The 15,009-nt window shown below is 39.3% G+C and overlaps 1 protein-coding gene across 3 annotated transcripts in view; it reads left to right on the top strand.

Annotated features, from left to right (window-relative positions):
* The window catches only part of LOC113044954 (lymphoid enhancer-binding factor 1-like), a 39,346-nt gene that overhangs the window by 22,769 nt on the left and 1,568 nt on the right, over positions 1 to 15,009 (top strand). Inside the window, exons 4-10 of one of the 3 annotated variants that reach the window (XM_026205043.1) lie at positions 616 to 748; positions 2,822 to 2,915; positions 3,266 to 3,385; positions 4,020 to 4,182; positions 4,796 to 4,903; positions 7,060 to 7,108; positions 8,132 to 8,172. In XM_026205043.1, the coding sequence (XP_026060828.1) occupies positions 616 to 748; positions 2,822 to 2,915; positions 3,266 to 3,385; positions 4,020 to 4,182; positions 4,796 to 4,903; positions 7,060 to 7,108; positions 8,132 to 8,166 (702 nt within the window). In that variant the 3' untranslated portion in view covers positions 8,167 to 8,172. The remainder of the gene's footprint in view (positions 1 to 615; positions 749 to 2,821; positions 2,916 to 3,265; positions 3,386 to 4,019; positions 4,183 to 4,795; positions 4,904 to 7,059; positions 7,109 to 8,131; positions 8,173 to 15,009) is intronic. The other 2 variants (XM_026205132.1, XM_026205212.1) reach the window with 2 other exon arrangements.

The following is a 15,009-nucleotide window of genomic DNA, read 5'->3' as shown; positions in this document are numbered from 1 at the left end:
TTAATGTTTCAGTTTAGTTAGTTAGTAGAGTTTAGCATTTACAATATTTTGCACATATCTCATGAATACACAATTTTAGACCTAAGACAGAAATCTGTAGGCCAGGTAAAGGAGAAGCTCACCAATTATCTGAAAAATTGCTCCATGTTCTTGAACACTGTGTACTTGATGTGCTTTCGTGGTGTGCTGAGCATTGCTTTGTGAGTCAGATCTGTGTGTGTGTGTGTGTGTGTGTGTCGAGTCCGCTGCTGACGTGATTAACCCTGCTTAGTTCCACCGCAGACGGTCGGGGCTCTGTAATGAACTCCCTTATTCACTGGCTAATGATTCCCTTTGATCTTCAGCCCCGAGACCTCTGGTCTGCCTCTGCCCTGTGGTGTTCCCTCCCTCCCTCCCTGTTTCTCATTCTCTCCTCCTCTAACCCACACTCTGTCTCTCCCAACCCCCTTCTTTATTCATTAGTTTCTGCCCCAAAATACTGCAGTACACAATCCACATCTCCTCATTGGTGAGATGATCGACTTTGGTGGCTCATTGCCCATTTTTTCTTATTCTGAATGCCTCGGTCACATGTGATGTTTTTACAACATCAGTATTTCTCTCTGTGTTTTGCAGTCAAACAAGGTGCCGGTGGTCCAGCCGTCCCATGCCGTTCACCCCCTTACCCCTCTGATCACATACAGTGACGAGCACTTCGCACCCGGCCCACACTCGGGACATCACCCACAGGACATCAACTCCAAGCAAGGTAAACACATTCAGACTGCACAAACACAGTACAGTTCATTGCAAATTATTAAAGTCATTTAATACCACAGTTTAGAAACTATGACTTAAAGACAGGAAACAGAAAGTCCTGCCTCCAGTCACGTCTGATTTTCAGGGGAATCAATGTACAAAGTTGAATATTTTTATTTGAGTAAATTACCATAAACAAAATGGCATTACCTTTAACTAAAAATATTTGAAATGCATTTTATTAGTAAAACAGTATTTTCAGTGGTGAATTATGTAGATTTTATTATTTGGGATTTGACTGAATTGAAATGTAGGCTCTGATATTATTGGTCAATTTTTTTTTTCTTTTTATAAAAATAAATTTATAATCTTTTTGGTTACGGAAATGAGCAGATTGTTCAATAACAAAGAAAGCTATTATTATTATTTATAATTTTATAAATATTCTAAAAACAAAGGGAACCCAGATGCAATAAGGGTCAAAATGTATTCAATTTTATTTTGTCCATTTAAAGGGGCATTTCTTTTTACCCAAAATTGAAAAATCTGTATTTTTCCTACACCCTTACGTCTTTCCAAACCAGTATGACTTCCTTCCGTGAAGTATACTATAATATATATATATATATATATATATATATATATATATGATATCAGTAGAGTGGAAGTCAATGGTGACCAAAAATGGATGGTTACCAAAATTTTCCAAAATAATCTTGTGTGTTCCACAGAAGAACTAAATGCTGGATTAGATAGACATGAGGCTGACAGAATGTTTATTTTTGCTGAACTTTTCCTTTCCTTCCGTCTGTTTCTATGTGTTGTAATGCTATTTCCTGGTGTTTTAAGCACTCTTCCTCCATTATCACTGATCCGAGGAGACATGAACTTTATAAGCTAACAGCTCACTCTGACTAGAACCCTCTTTTCCCCAAGTCTGTGTAAAGAACTGAGGTTAAAGTTTAAAAGGGCTGGAGAGATTTTTGGCTGGCGTTGTTGCACGCGAACCCAACTCCATATGTGCCGCTTCCGGCTAAAGCTCACCTCTGTGGCGACCGCTGAGGGAGAGGGCAGGCAGGATGTGATGAATCGGAGGAGGTCTGGAGAGCTATAAATAGCCTGAATGAGACTGCACGCCACGAGCAGATTGGCCAGTGATCCGAAACTTGCTCTGTTTTCATACACAAACACAAACATGGAGTCACATATTCATCACACATAATACACTGAGGGTGGAATTGAAAATAATACACTTACATGAAGAGAATGTGAGAGAGTATATGGAATATATGTGGAGTGTTTCATGATTTAATTCTTTCATTTAGCACAGAAAGTCAACATTAAATCAAAATAGACCCTGTTTACCACTTAAATACACATTCCTGTTTCTACTGTGCACAAGAGTTCATCTTGAAATCTTTCATCAAACCCTGCCTCTTGAACAACTATCCTTTTCCGCTGATGTCACCCAGGCTGTGCAGAAGGAGAAATGTATGTTAGCCAGTAGTTAACACGGTAATTTAATGCCCATTTTAGTCCTTTACTGTAACAGACTGCGCAATTTAAACTCCATGTGAAACAATGGAGAGAGAAATGATGAGTTGGAGATGCAGGGGTTGTTTTTAAACTGCATGTTCTTGCCGTGTGTGTGTGTGTGTGTATATCCCTAGTGGTTTGTTATCGTACATGGATGCCCCTTTGACAGTTTAATTTAGCCCTAGGGCCTTACTTCGCTCACTTACTCTTTCCCTCCTTGATTTAAGTCTTTATACACAAACACAGTCTTGACCTTGGTGCAAATGTGTGTATATATGAGCATGTATGCGTTTGTTTGGAGTGAAGTTGAGAAGCTTAGTACTGTAGGCCAACAGACATCCATAAGCAGCGTGAATCATATCAGCAGGGCTTATTAGAACAGCGCAAAAGCATTCCTAATTATCCCATGATCCGCTTATGCACCGCTCCGGACCGTAGGGCCCAACTGTGCAGCCCACATTGACGCCACAGTGCTGCTCTCCAGATGTGTCTATCGAACACTAACACACACCTATGTCGTTTTCTCATCCTCTTCTCTATTCTGAAGCAGGTATGCCTAGGCATCATCCTGGACCGGACATTCCCAATTTCTACTCCCTTTCCCCTGGGGGAGTTGGACAGATGACCCCTCCTCTGGGATGGTGAGTGCACACATGGCCAAACTGATTACAAATAAAAGATTTGCATGATTATGTCAAATTATGATATCACAATTTACATTGAATGATGTTTATACCATTGTTTGCAACTGCATGTCATATTTTTATATGAAAGTGAACAAGCTAAAAACACTCTAACTGAAAAACTTTGTGCTTTTCTATAGTATTATGTCAAATGTCAACTATACATCAGATTGTTTTTTTTTCCTTTAAATTAAAATCAAATAAAAATATGAATGGTATTATGGTGTTATACTAAAACTAAAAGCAAAACAATGGAAAAACCCATGAAGATAACATGTAGAAAAACTCAGATTATGTTTTGCTCTCAGGTTCTCTCATCATATGGTACCAGGCCCTCCTGGACCCCATGCCACGGGAATCCCGCATCCCGCCATTGTTAACCCACAGGTGAAACATGAACCACAGCACGAAACCGACCTGATGCACATGTGAGTATCCAATTCAGTAAGCTGCTAGCATCCTACAGCATGCTAAAAATACAGTCTATGCATTTATGTTCCCTGATAGCACATATTTACACTGCTTTCATTACTGGCATATATATATATATATTATATATTATATATATATATATTTTTTTTTATATGTATTTATTTTTTTATTTTTTTATTTATTCAGACAAATATGTATAGAAATGTATTACTGGCCATTTATCAGTTATTTTTATTATTTAGTTCTGATTTTGACCAGACATGCAAATACCTTGAGGTATTAGGTCCAGGTCACCAATGGGAGCGAAATGCTGGGAGTTGTAGGGCTTGGGAGTCATAGAGTTGGAGGGAATATGAAGGTTTGGTTGCCATTACTGGTGAGGTCATCTCTTTGCATGAAAGCACCCAACTGGACATAATTAAAAGCCACTGCGAACTTTTCGGCACTGGCTCCCAGATTGTTCTCTCATGCAGCCTTCTGAATCAGACATTCAGCGCTCTCACACTTCATGGCGTCGCTGTGGCAGCGCTTTCACACCACCCCTTAGCATTTCCCCCTTTGTATTTCCACATATCACTTAATAATCCTTCCTTGTCTTTTTTTAACTCTTTCCTCCTCTTGTTTCTCCAGGAAACCTCAGCATGAGCAGAGAAAAGAGCAGGAGCCCAAAAGACCTCACATTAAGAAACCCCTTAACGCTTTCATGCTGTATATGAAAGAGATGCGTGCCAATGTGGTGGCTGAATGCACGCTGAAGGAGAGCGCCGCGATCAATCAGATCCTCGGGCGGAGGGTACGTATGTGATTCACGGGTCACTTGCACCATGAGACCTCCTTCACAAAGGGGTCTATTGTAATTAGCACTTTTGTCTAACTCAGTTTAACAAGTACACCAACCAACACACAAGCTGACAGCTCAGAAATTCGGGCAGGTAGGATCTTTAACAGAGTATGTTCCTCCATTTTGGAATTGGAAAAAGAGGAACCATTAAACATTTAATGCTTTAACCAAAGCCTCTGTGGTTAGAGGCGGCTAGCCACAGCAAAGGACCGTTTTGCGGCAGTGTGGGGTAATTGCACCCTGACATGGTTTGAAGTAAAGCGCCGCTAAATTGGAACCAGTGTTTTGATATGAAATCAAAGTTTTGTGTTTTTTTTTCTTTTCCCTTCTCTCATCGCTGCATATGTTAATCTCTTCATCATGTTCCATTCCACCCCCAGGCACGCGTGCACATGCACTCACACACATTTGCACGCACACACACACACACACATGCAACTTTTGAGAGTTAACAAGGATTTTTAGCCAAATGCCAGCACGCGTCTCTTTGGAAGGAACTTAAAAGTGCATGTCAGTAATTGACTACTTTCCCCCCCTCTCTCTAATCTCCCTCTGCACTGAACAGTGGCATGCTTTATCTCGGGAAGAGCAAGCTAAGTATTATGAATTAGCCCGCAAGGAACGGCAGCTCCATATGCAGCTTTACCCAGGATGGTCTGCCAGAGACAATTATGTAAGTGTCCACACTAACACACTGCCTGAGAGTAAGAGTTGTGTCATGTGTTGATTGCATGTAAGTAAATATAATGCTTGTCTTTTAAAGTGAAAGTTTATGCATATCTACTACTGTTGATGACATGATTCACAAGACTTTGTTTGCTTAGTAGACCAAATGTTAATCTTATAAAAAAACTTGTTAAAGGGGTTGTTCTGTCAGGAAAGTCTAAAGGCCTAGTCACATGAAGTCTGAAGGGACTGAATGATACTGCAATGTATTAACTGTTATAGAACAAAATAATCACAAGTTAGATGCTAACATTTCTCTGAAACCTGAATCAAAGGGACAGTTCACCCAAAAATTTAAATCCTGTCATAATTTGTTGACACTCCACTTGTTCCAGACCTGTATGAGTTATTTTCTTCTGTTGCACACAAAAGTAAGATACTTTGAAGAATGTACTGTAGATAACCGAACAGTTGACGGTAGCCATTGACTTTGATAATATTTTATTTTTCCATTTGTATTTGTATTTGTTCTTTTAAAAAATACACTGGACTTCATTCATGAAACATAATCAGCACAGAATTGAGTAAATTGCTCACAAAAACTTAAACTGTTGCATTGAATGTAACTGTTGGCAAAATTCAGGCAGAATTCATTCTGCTTGGGTTTCATAAGTGTTTCCGATACACAGACTGCATCTCTTTAAACTGTTTTTAAAAAAAAACTTTGTGTAAGATGTTGCATTGACAGGGATACTTTACTATGGTTTTATGACTGATTTACATGTATTTGTTCTGATTAAGTTTCATAAATGTGCAGGAGAAACCAGAGCAGAATGAATTTGTGTAAACTCTCCATGAAAATATTCTTGCACAAATTGTTGCATTGCACAAATTCACGCACTGAATCATGAAACAAAAGTGGAACAAATTTGTGTAAATGTATAATACTTCTTCGTAAATTCCATAAAATGTGACCGTTTCAGAATGATTGATTTTATGAACCACTTACACAATTTGTTCTGATTGTTTCATAAACAAGGCTCAGAAACATGAACATTTCTGTATTACAAGAAATTGTTTGTAAAAAAAATTCTTATGTAAATTGTTTTTTCATGATAAATTACTATTTTTTTTTTCATTTCTGTTCTCCTTATAGTACATGAATATCAGTTACATCTTATAATTAGCATTTTTTTATGCCAAAAAAATTTGGAAATGATGTGAATGGCCATTAAAATCTTCCACTGTTTGGAATAGTAACTGGCTTCAGTGTTGCTCCTGAGCTCTTACAGCTGTCACACTAAACCTCATTAAGAAAAAGGTTTTCCATGTTGCTAACCATTTACTCAATATTATGAAATTTATACAATTATTCCTTTAGTTTATGCAAACGCGGCAGATATCAAGGCAGTTAGCTTGTAGAATTCACATCTCAAATATATGTTGTGATGACAACTATGGACGCCTAAGTTTCTACCGACATAAATCTGACTCAGTATGAAGTGCCAGGATGTGCTGCTAAAACTAAAACCTGGCTTTCACACTAATCACCAAATGGAAAGGCAACAGGGCTGAAAAGAAACACTTCAAAGGCAGATGAACTTTCATCTCCACTTATATATTAGTGGTGGGAGCACACTTGTATTTATTAGTGCGAAGGATTCTGAGCGTATCCCTGCTCCGTCATAGACATTTCTACTGCTCTGGGCTTCTTGGTTCTGTCAGCCAGAGCTAGAATACACAGATTAGTGACTGAATAAGTGGATTATCAGACTTTACAGCAGGCAACCAAAGCGTGGTTCATATTGGACTGCAAAATGACAGTGCGGCGCTATCTATACCTATAGTCATCCTGCCAGGGGATTTTGGGTAAGCTACCAATCCTAAAGCAGTCCAGACTTCTCACTCTAGAGGAGTGTTTGTCATGTCAATTGGAGCTTGGGCAGATCTTTTTTTTCTTGTTTAACTTTCTGATTGGTGATTAGACCATGAAATCGAGAAGAATTAAGAGTATAGGAGCTTTATTTTATATAGTTTTATAAATCCAGAAGAATTTAGGATTTAAGAATTAAAATAATTTTATTTTTTTATCACTTTATAAATGGCAGAAATGTCACGTGCTTCTGTGATGACGCTTTTAATAGTCCTCTGGTTATTTTATAGGGAAAGAAAAAGAAGCGGAAGAGGGAAAAGATCCAGGAACCTGCTTCAGGTAAGACTCCTAAACCTTCTAACTCTTGCTTCATTAATGTATGCACTTAACTAGCTTTATGTGGTTTAGTTTGTGAATATGGTGGTAAGAAGTTAATGTTGGGATACCGCATTTTTCAATACGCATTCACACAAGTTTCAATCATAAAAGGATGTTTTCATAGTCAACAAGAACATTTATGAATTCAAGTCTTTGGTGGTTGAATGAAAATCACCAAGTCATGCGGTTTTACTGTTCTGTATATTTCTTTAATCTTTAAGTTTGCAACATTTATGAACAGTACACCCCCACCCCACCATTCCATCTTTCCATCTTCTCCTCACAATTTTAAGTCTTTAGGATTAGTCTGTTTTTAAAATCCACATGTTTCCGACGGGGCTTCTAACTTTGCTGACTATTTACCCTTTTATAAATGCATTATTAGTGATGTGTACTTGTATTTCTGATGATTCAATATACAGTAAATAAGGCTAGACGATTTAATTTAGAGTTGTGTATAATGGACCAGTTAAAGGAACAGCTCTCACACAAAAATGAAAATTCTGGCTTCATTTACACTCACTCATGATTTTCCAAAAGGATATGACTTTTTTCTTTTAATGGAACATGAAAGGTGAATTTTTGAGGAATGAGTACTAAGGCTGTAAAACTACCAAATGACAAACAATGCTGTAAAACTCTCCTTAATGTGTCACTATGACTCATTTGTGAGCAAATAATTTTAATCGCTTAATCCAATTCACAGGAATCAACCTGAATGATTCGTTCAGCACATTATTCAGAATTTCTCCCTTTATGTTCAGTGAAAGAAAGAAAATCAAGGTTTGAAAGGAGATTAGAATGAGTAAATGATAACAGAATGTTCATTATCGGATGAAATGTTCCTTTAATGGACAATGTTGATATGTTAAATAGGCCAGCAAATTCTGTTTGTTAGCCCTACATTGACAACTAAGACCAGAGATGGACTTAGGTGTTATTTGGAGGCACATCCTGGTCATTAAAAGCTACAATTTCCTACAGGTACAGGCCAGAGAATGAAAACGGCGTACATCTGAACAATGGTAAGAGCCTCTTCCATACATCTGGTCTGATTGAGTCATGATGTGGTAAACTCCCTATTTTCTAATGTGGTTCTTAGCAATCTGGAAAAATATGAGACTAATCCTAAAGGCCCACGTTGAGTTCACCAATCCACCATTCACTGTTGTATTGCGAAAACTGTTGTTTGCATCCCATGATTGTGCGCTAATGTTAAAGGGCTTCCACTTCCGAAACATACTGATGAATTGTTGGGACGAGTCATTTTTCTTTCCTTACTCTAAGAACTCCATTACATTCCTTTTCCTGTAGACTGATATGTAGCTTATGGCATTGGGTGGCGCATTAGTAGTTTCAGAATACCATTGCTTTTTATCAAGAACAGTTTGCAAGCATACCAATTGTTTAAAAGATCACAGAACAGTGTGATCTTGACAAAGTCCACGCTATCAGGTTTCTTTCTTCATTCATTTCTTCCATCTTTAACATTTGGCATGCAGCATCAGCATACAGTCCTGTGGCTCACGGCCATGTTGAACTGGTGCATTTTCAGTTTTTCGAGAACGTTCTGAAACTGGGATGGTATTGAAAGAGTCGACCCAGATGTAAGCTAACTCGTTTAGCATTCACCCATATGGCCCCCATGTGTTATCTAGCCAACCCTGTGAATGAACGAAGCCCTTGCCAGCTTATTTGGCTTGCGTTGTGCGTTTTAATATTCTAGCGATTAAACTAGCAACTGGCCTAAAATACGTATTTTTTTTTGCTAAACAAAGAAGAGAATCCTCTCTGTCAGGTGAAAGTCTGAGAATTATTCCACTTCTTTTTGCCATGAAAACTGTGCAGATGTGACAAATCTGGTCCTACCCAAAAACCTACAAGACAAAGGTTTTACGGTTGATTAGTTCACTACCCTGTGGCTCCAAAACACAAATTGGACTGTTTCACAGACTTTTTTTTTTCTTCTTTGTTTCTTTTTTTCTGTGGGCAGCAATAGCTTTGAAAACGCATATAAAAGGCATTCTATCTTCGATCCAATAATTGGCGGTGCCAAGCAAACTGTGGATGGATGCCTCTACTGATTCATCGTGGCAGCCTTAAACTAATATACATAAAACAGAAAATAAATGCCACTGCTTGTCAATTTATGCAGATCAGACTAACTGAGAAACAGCAAATTTGTCTTTTTTTTATTAATCTTATAAATTATATAATATGAAATATAAAAAATAATAAAGTGATAATATTTTTTGCTAATGGATAGGATCATAATAACATGCAACAATGGGGGAAAAGTTAAATCCAGCATTTCCAGTTAAAATATCCAATTGAAATTCACTTGAAGCAACAGAGCATGATAATATACAGTACATGAAGCAGAGGATATTGCCACAGCGTGTCCATTTATGCAGTTCCAACAGACTGAGAAACATTACATTTGTCTTTTATATTTATTCCAAATCTTCCGAATTATACAGTGTGCACCTAAATATTTTTAAACAAAAAATGCAGCTTTTCCAGTTAAAATACGCATTTAAAAGACCATAAAACTAGAGAAATTTTTCTTCTTTTTTTTATTTTATATATTATTTTTTTTAGAAATGTCTTTTAATATAACATTTTAGGACTAAACATGTATTAAATACACACTACAATTCAAAAGTTTGAATCGCATAGTCTTTGAAATAAAACTGTACATTGGAATAATTTCAGGTTCTAGAATGCTCTTCCTCACACATCCCACTTTTCCTGCACGTACAACATCTCCACATCCTCTTCTTGTTCTCAACTGTGTTTGTTTGTCAGATTTAGCTGTGAGAGCTTTTGTCTGACTAACCCTTGTGATCTGCCGACTTTGAGATTGTTATCTGAGCTGAAGCACACATGGCCTCCGGGCTGTTACTTTTTCGCCACTGTGCATTTTTTTCATTGGGAACTGGGGAAAGCATTGTAACAATGGTGGTCTTTTAATGAAAACTAGCTCTTGAGATGTAGTCTTAGTCATTCAAAGAAGCCAAGGTTGTGAGTCACCACAGTCTGGCACATTTCAACATGCTGCTTTGTTGCCACCTGGACATTGACTCTTTGTTACGCAAACTGTTCTGCTGTGTTTCACTTTTGATTTTTATATCGACTGCATTCTTCACCCAAGTTTGATGATGAGGTCGGCTGAAGGTTTGAAAGCTTTCAGTGTTCCAGAGGTTGACAATAGTGGGGACCAGTTTGGGAAATCATTGGAGGTACAGGCCACTGTGGAGTTCATGGCCTTCTCTGTGAAGAAAGTGCTGTTGGACAGCTGTGCCCGAATCGGGTCATCTTTACCCAGCTCTGTGTCTCTGATGAGTGAGGCCAGAAGTCAGATGTCAGCCTTTGATGAAAAACATGAGAGAACAACTAAAAGTCCCTTGTGTGCTGATGAGAGCGCCTTGTCTTTTCTTAATGTCCACTCTGCCTCAACCCCATGAATGGCAGAATCACTGATACCCTTTGTATCTAAAAACCCGTTTCATTTGGAGTAAGCTGGAACTGTGTGCCTTGGGCTGCTTTAACAGATTTGGATTGAAAAGGTTTGGACCTGAATTGGATTTGTAAAAAAAAAAGGATACCTAGAAGAGTCAGGGTTGGGAAGAATTCAAAGAATTTTCACTTCATTATAACGTGTTTAATGTGAACTGAATTGGCCACAGGAAGTTGAAATAGAATTTTAAGATTTCTTTTCACCAAAACTTTCAAACAAGAACTTGTAAAATTGTAAAACAAACAAAATAAATAAAAAGTTAACATAATATTCTATGTTAATATGAATACACATTAGTTTCAGTTCATTTTTATTCTTCCTCACATCTATCTATCTGTTTATCTATTTGTCTGTCTGTCTGTATCTGTATCTGCCTCTGTCTTTCTGTCTATGTCCCTGTATCTCTCTCTGTCTGTTTGTCTGTCTGTCTATATCTTTGTAGCCCCTTTGACACCGCACATTGGACCCAGAAAATTGCTGGAACATTGTTGGGTCGCCTTCTGTGTAAGCAAACACGTCCCAGGATTGATCCCGGGTCGGTGGATTAGTAACATTGCCGGTTTCAATCCTGGAACGAGCTCTGTGTGAACAAAAGCCAGAACTAATGGCGTGTCGTAATGATGACACACGTTGTCGCACAACTTTTTTTACTGGGTGTTTTGAAGGAAGATCGACGTTCTAGATCAGTTAACTCCTCACTATCGGCACTGAAGCTGAGATCGTTCGCCAGTTTAAAGGAACTTTAACGTGCTTAGCGTTTTCAGCTCGTACATTATATACACATTCCGGGAAATCACTGGCAGTGTGAAAGGGGTCACATTTTTCAACCCGGGAAAAATTGTATCTCTGTCTCTCTCTCTGTTTCTGTCAGTCTGTATCTCTGTCTATCTGTCTGTATTTCTGTCTGTCAGTCTGTCTGTATCTCTCTGTCTGTCTGTCAATCTGTCTCTGTCTGTCTGTATCTCTCTGTCTGTCTGTCTGTATTTCTGTCTGTCTGTCTGTATTTCTATCTCTCTCTGTCTGTCAGTCTGTCTGTCTGTTTATCTTTCTGTCTGTCTGTCTCTCTTTCTGTCTGTCTGTCAATCTGTCTCTGTCTGTCTGTATCTCTCTGTCTGTCTGTCTGTATTTCTGTCTGTCTGTATTTCTATCTCTCTCTGTCTGTCTGTCTGTCTCTCTGTCTGTCTGTATCTCTTTATCTCTGTCTCTGTCATCTATCTCCGCTTTCAAAATTCAAAAGTTTTTACTTCAGTAAAAATGAAATAATGTTTATTCTTCTCCATTCAAATTGAAATAGCAAATTTTGCATTAATAGGCTGAATTGGAATTTAAAAGACATTCTCAGTTCAATTCTGCATGACTCTATTCTAAACCCTGGAAAAGAGTACAAGTCACCTATGATAAACTGGTTAATATTACTGAGGGCAGCGGAAACCCAGAGGTTTCCTTCCATGTTTTGCTGCCAAGAGACAACTCTATAAAAAGAGTCTGGGAGTTTTGCCTGTATGTGGGTGCAAGTAAAAAAACTTGCACAAATGGTTGAATTCAATATGCAAATCCGAATCGCCTCCATCAGATCTTTCATTTAAATCTTTGCCGGATGGTTTCAGGATCTAAGCAGTGAGGGAATCTGTAAACTATGTGGTGTCCACTACATTTCCTCTCCTCTCTTTCTCACTCTTTCACACCCCAGCCGTCATCTGTCTGTGCTTTGCTGGAGTTCCTCTCCTAGGGAGTAAATCTGGCTCCCATTGTGAAAGCAGGCGGAACCCCTGCTCCTCTTTCCCCCTCTGCTCCCTCCCCCGACTGCGAGCGGTCCCGGGGCCTTTGAAGCAGCCGGGCGGAGGAGGGGAGCAGTCATTGTGCTCTTTAATAGTGCCGCCCTGGCTTGCAGCTCAGGCTTTGCAGAAGCACGTCATTCCCGGGCTCTCATCCCACTACTCCTTAGATGTTAGCAGACCCCTCTCACGGTCTCCATTGGAATACCAAGCCTTCGCCTTTCTTGTCCCTCACCTGAGATTTAAACTTTTGTGAACTTTGTTTCCTCAGCCTCTTTAGAAAGTGGAAGAGAGATCGCAGGAGAGAAGACCCAACTGCAGTTGCTTTGCAGTTATACAGACGTAATTGTGTAGGAGTTTTCCCCCTCTTTAATGTTACTGTCTCAGGGCCAAAGGAAGTGCTGACTGAACGAAGTGGTTTGTTTAAATCAGATTTTTCATCCAGGTGCTGTTTTTATTACTCAGGCCAGGTTTTTTTTTTATCCCGTCGTCCTCGTAGCAGATCATTGGTTATAGCGCCTGTTGAATTTTTATGGACTTCTTGAAGGACGCTGCCAAACCAGACATGAAGCCAAGTGCTACAACACAAGGTCACTGGTTCAAAGTCCGTTTGGTGTGAAAGTGGACCTTTTCAGCTGACTAGGCTTAACACAAAGCAGATTCGGGCTCTTCGTCTTTCCTGGCCAATGTTTTAATCGTAACGCTTCTCTGGTTCCTCACATATAGCAAAGTGTCTGCAGAAACGGCTGCTTTTCCAAAAAAGCCTGTACGCTTAGTTTTTCCGACTTCTGTTAATTCTCAGCAATTCACACTTTTGATTGTTTTTTACTCCACTTGACCTATGGAGGGGTAGCAAGAGTTTATCAACTTCAAAATCAAAGTCAAGTTGTTCAAACACAGGAATCTTTCGCACATCCTTTGTTTGATTTTATAGGCGCACTGCTAAAAAATAAATAAATGTAAAAAAAAATGTTTTGCTTTTTTTGACTAACTTTCCAACCAACAAATCTTGAAACAAGATATATTTAGCTTGAAAAGCAAAACTGAAGCCTTTTTAGAGAATGTATTTTACATAAAAATATAAGACCAAAAAAAGTCTTAACTGTATTTCTATCTTAAAAAGTAAAAAGTCGTTAAAAGTCGTTGTGCTGGCATGTATTTTTTTTTTTACTTATTTAAAAAAACAACAAATTCAACACTCTTTTCTCAGCCCCCCATATTTTGTACTTGTTTATGCAGAAAGATAAATAATTTGAGCTACAAACAGGCCATTCAGATCCTGCTGGTAACAAAATTTAGCGGCAAACATAAAACCGAAGCACATTTTCTCCAATTTTTTTGAGCAATGTTTTTTCTTTTTCACTGAGCACTTAAAGCCACCTTCTCTGGTTTTAGAGGGAAAGGGAAGGGTTAGACCGAAGGAAGGAAGATGTGTTGGTCCCAGCTGCAGGCTTTTTGATTTGCCTCAGGAGGTGAACAGGCCAATTGAGTGACACAGGGCCATGCCTGTTATCTTAACCTCCCACACTTCAAAGAACAGCCGAGCTACCGCCGAGCTACCACCGAGCCGAAGAGAAGCACTGAAAGCGGCTGGCCCTCGAATACAGAGGAGTGTTTAATTTCCTGCGAGCCGGGCCTCGGCATTCCACAGCACGAATGGGAAGTAGCTCTTGAATCCCTGCGTTTGTACGGGAGTGGAGTTATAAAGCGTGGCCCGACGGCACCGTCCTAACCTCTCCAAACACCCCGACGCACCCCCTCCCTTTCCAACAGGAGGCTGGCGGGGAAAGGCAGGAAAGCATGCCAGGCTTTTTCATCTGCGGCTGGGAAGGAAAACGCTCTCCAGGAAGGGGGCGCAGGGCACAGGGAAGCTTTGAGTTCATAGGATGAAAAGGGTGGGCAGGGGAAGTAAATAAAAGCGCCCCCGCTCACTTTATTCAGTGACTCTCTTTCTCTCTGTTGGTTCGGCACCAGGGTCAGCGCTCCCTGGAAAAGGAGTTGCCTTTCATCCACATGTGGTAAAGCCTTCCATACAAGTGTACGAATGTATTTATGTGTGAAAGTGGTCCAGGGTGGAGTTGTGGAGCAAAACTGACATCCCGCAGAAAAAGGTTGCGTTCGACCTCCGCTCCAGAGAGGAGCCCACTACTAGTGTGGCATTTTATCCATCTCTCTCTCTCTCTCTCTCCATCTCTCGCTCTATCCATCAGAGGTTGGCTCCTGTATTCCTGCTTCTCACTTTGATCAGGAATTCCATTTGATGCACTTCTGAAATAGCCCCATACAGCTTGTCGACCAAAATAGAGCCTGTAACATTTAATATTTCACATTTCAAAAGGGATTCAGATTGGACAAACAGATTGAGATGGAAGACTTTGGGTTTCTGAGAATACGATTCGTGATTAATGTTGGACGCGGGATTCTTTTTTCTTTCAAAATGATAACGCTGGGTCATTTTTGAGTGTGCCAGTTTGTTGAAAGCTTGCAGTCTGTTTTTGCTCTAAATGTCCTAATGTGCAATATACAAATTACAATGCATGGTAAAAATTAAAAAATTAAAATTACAA

Source organism: Carassius auratus, chromosome 1 (genome assembly GCF_003368295.1).
Source record: "Carassius auratus strain Wakin chromosome 1, ASM336829v1, whole genome shotgun sequence".
Taxonomy (NCBI): Eukaryota; Metazoa; Chordata; class Actinopteri; order Cypriniformes; family Cyprinidae; genus Carassius; species Carassius auratus.
Note: the sequence above shows the minus strand (reverse complement) of the source record. Positions and strands in the feature narration are given on the sequence as shown.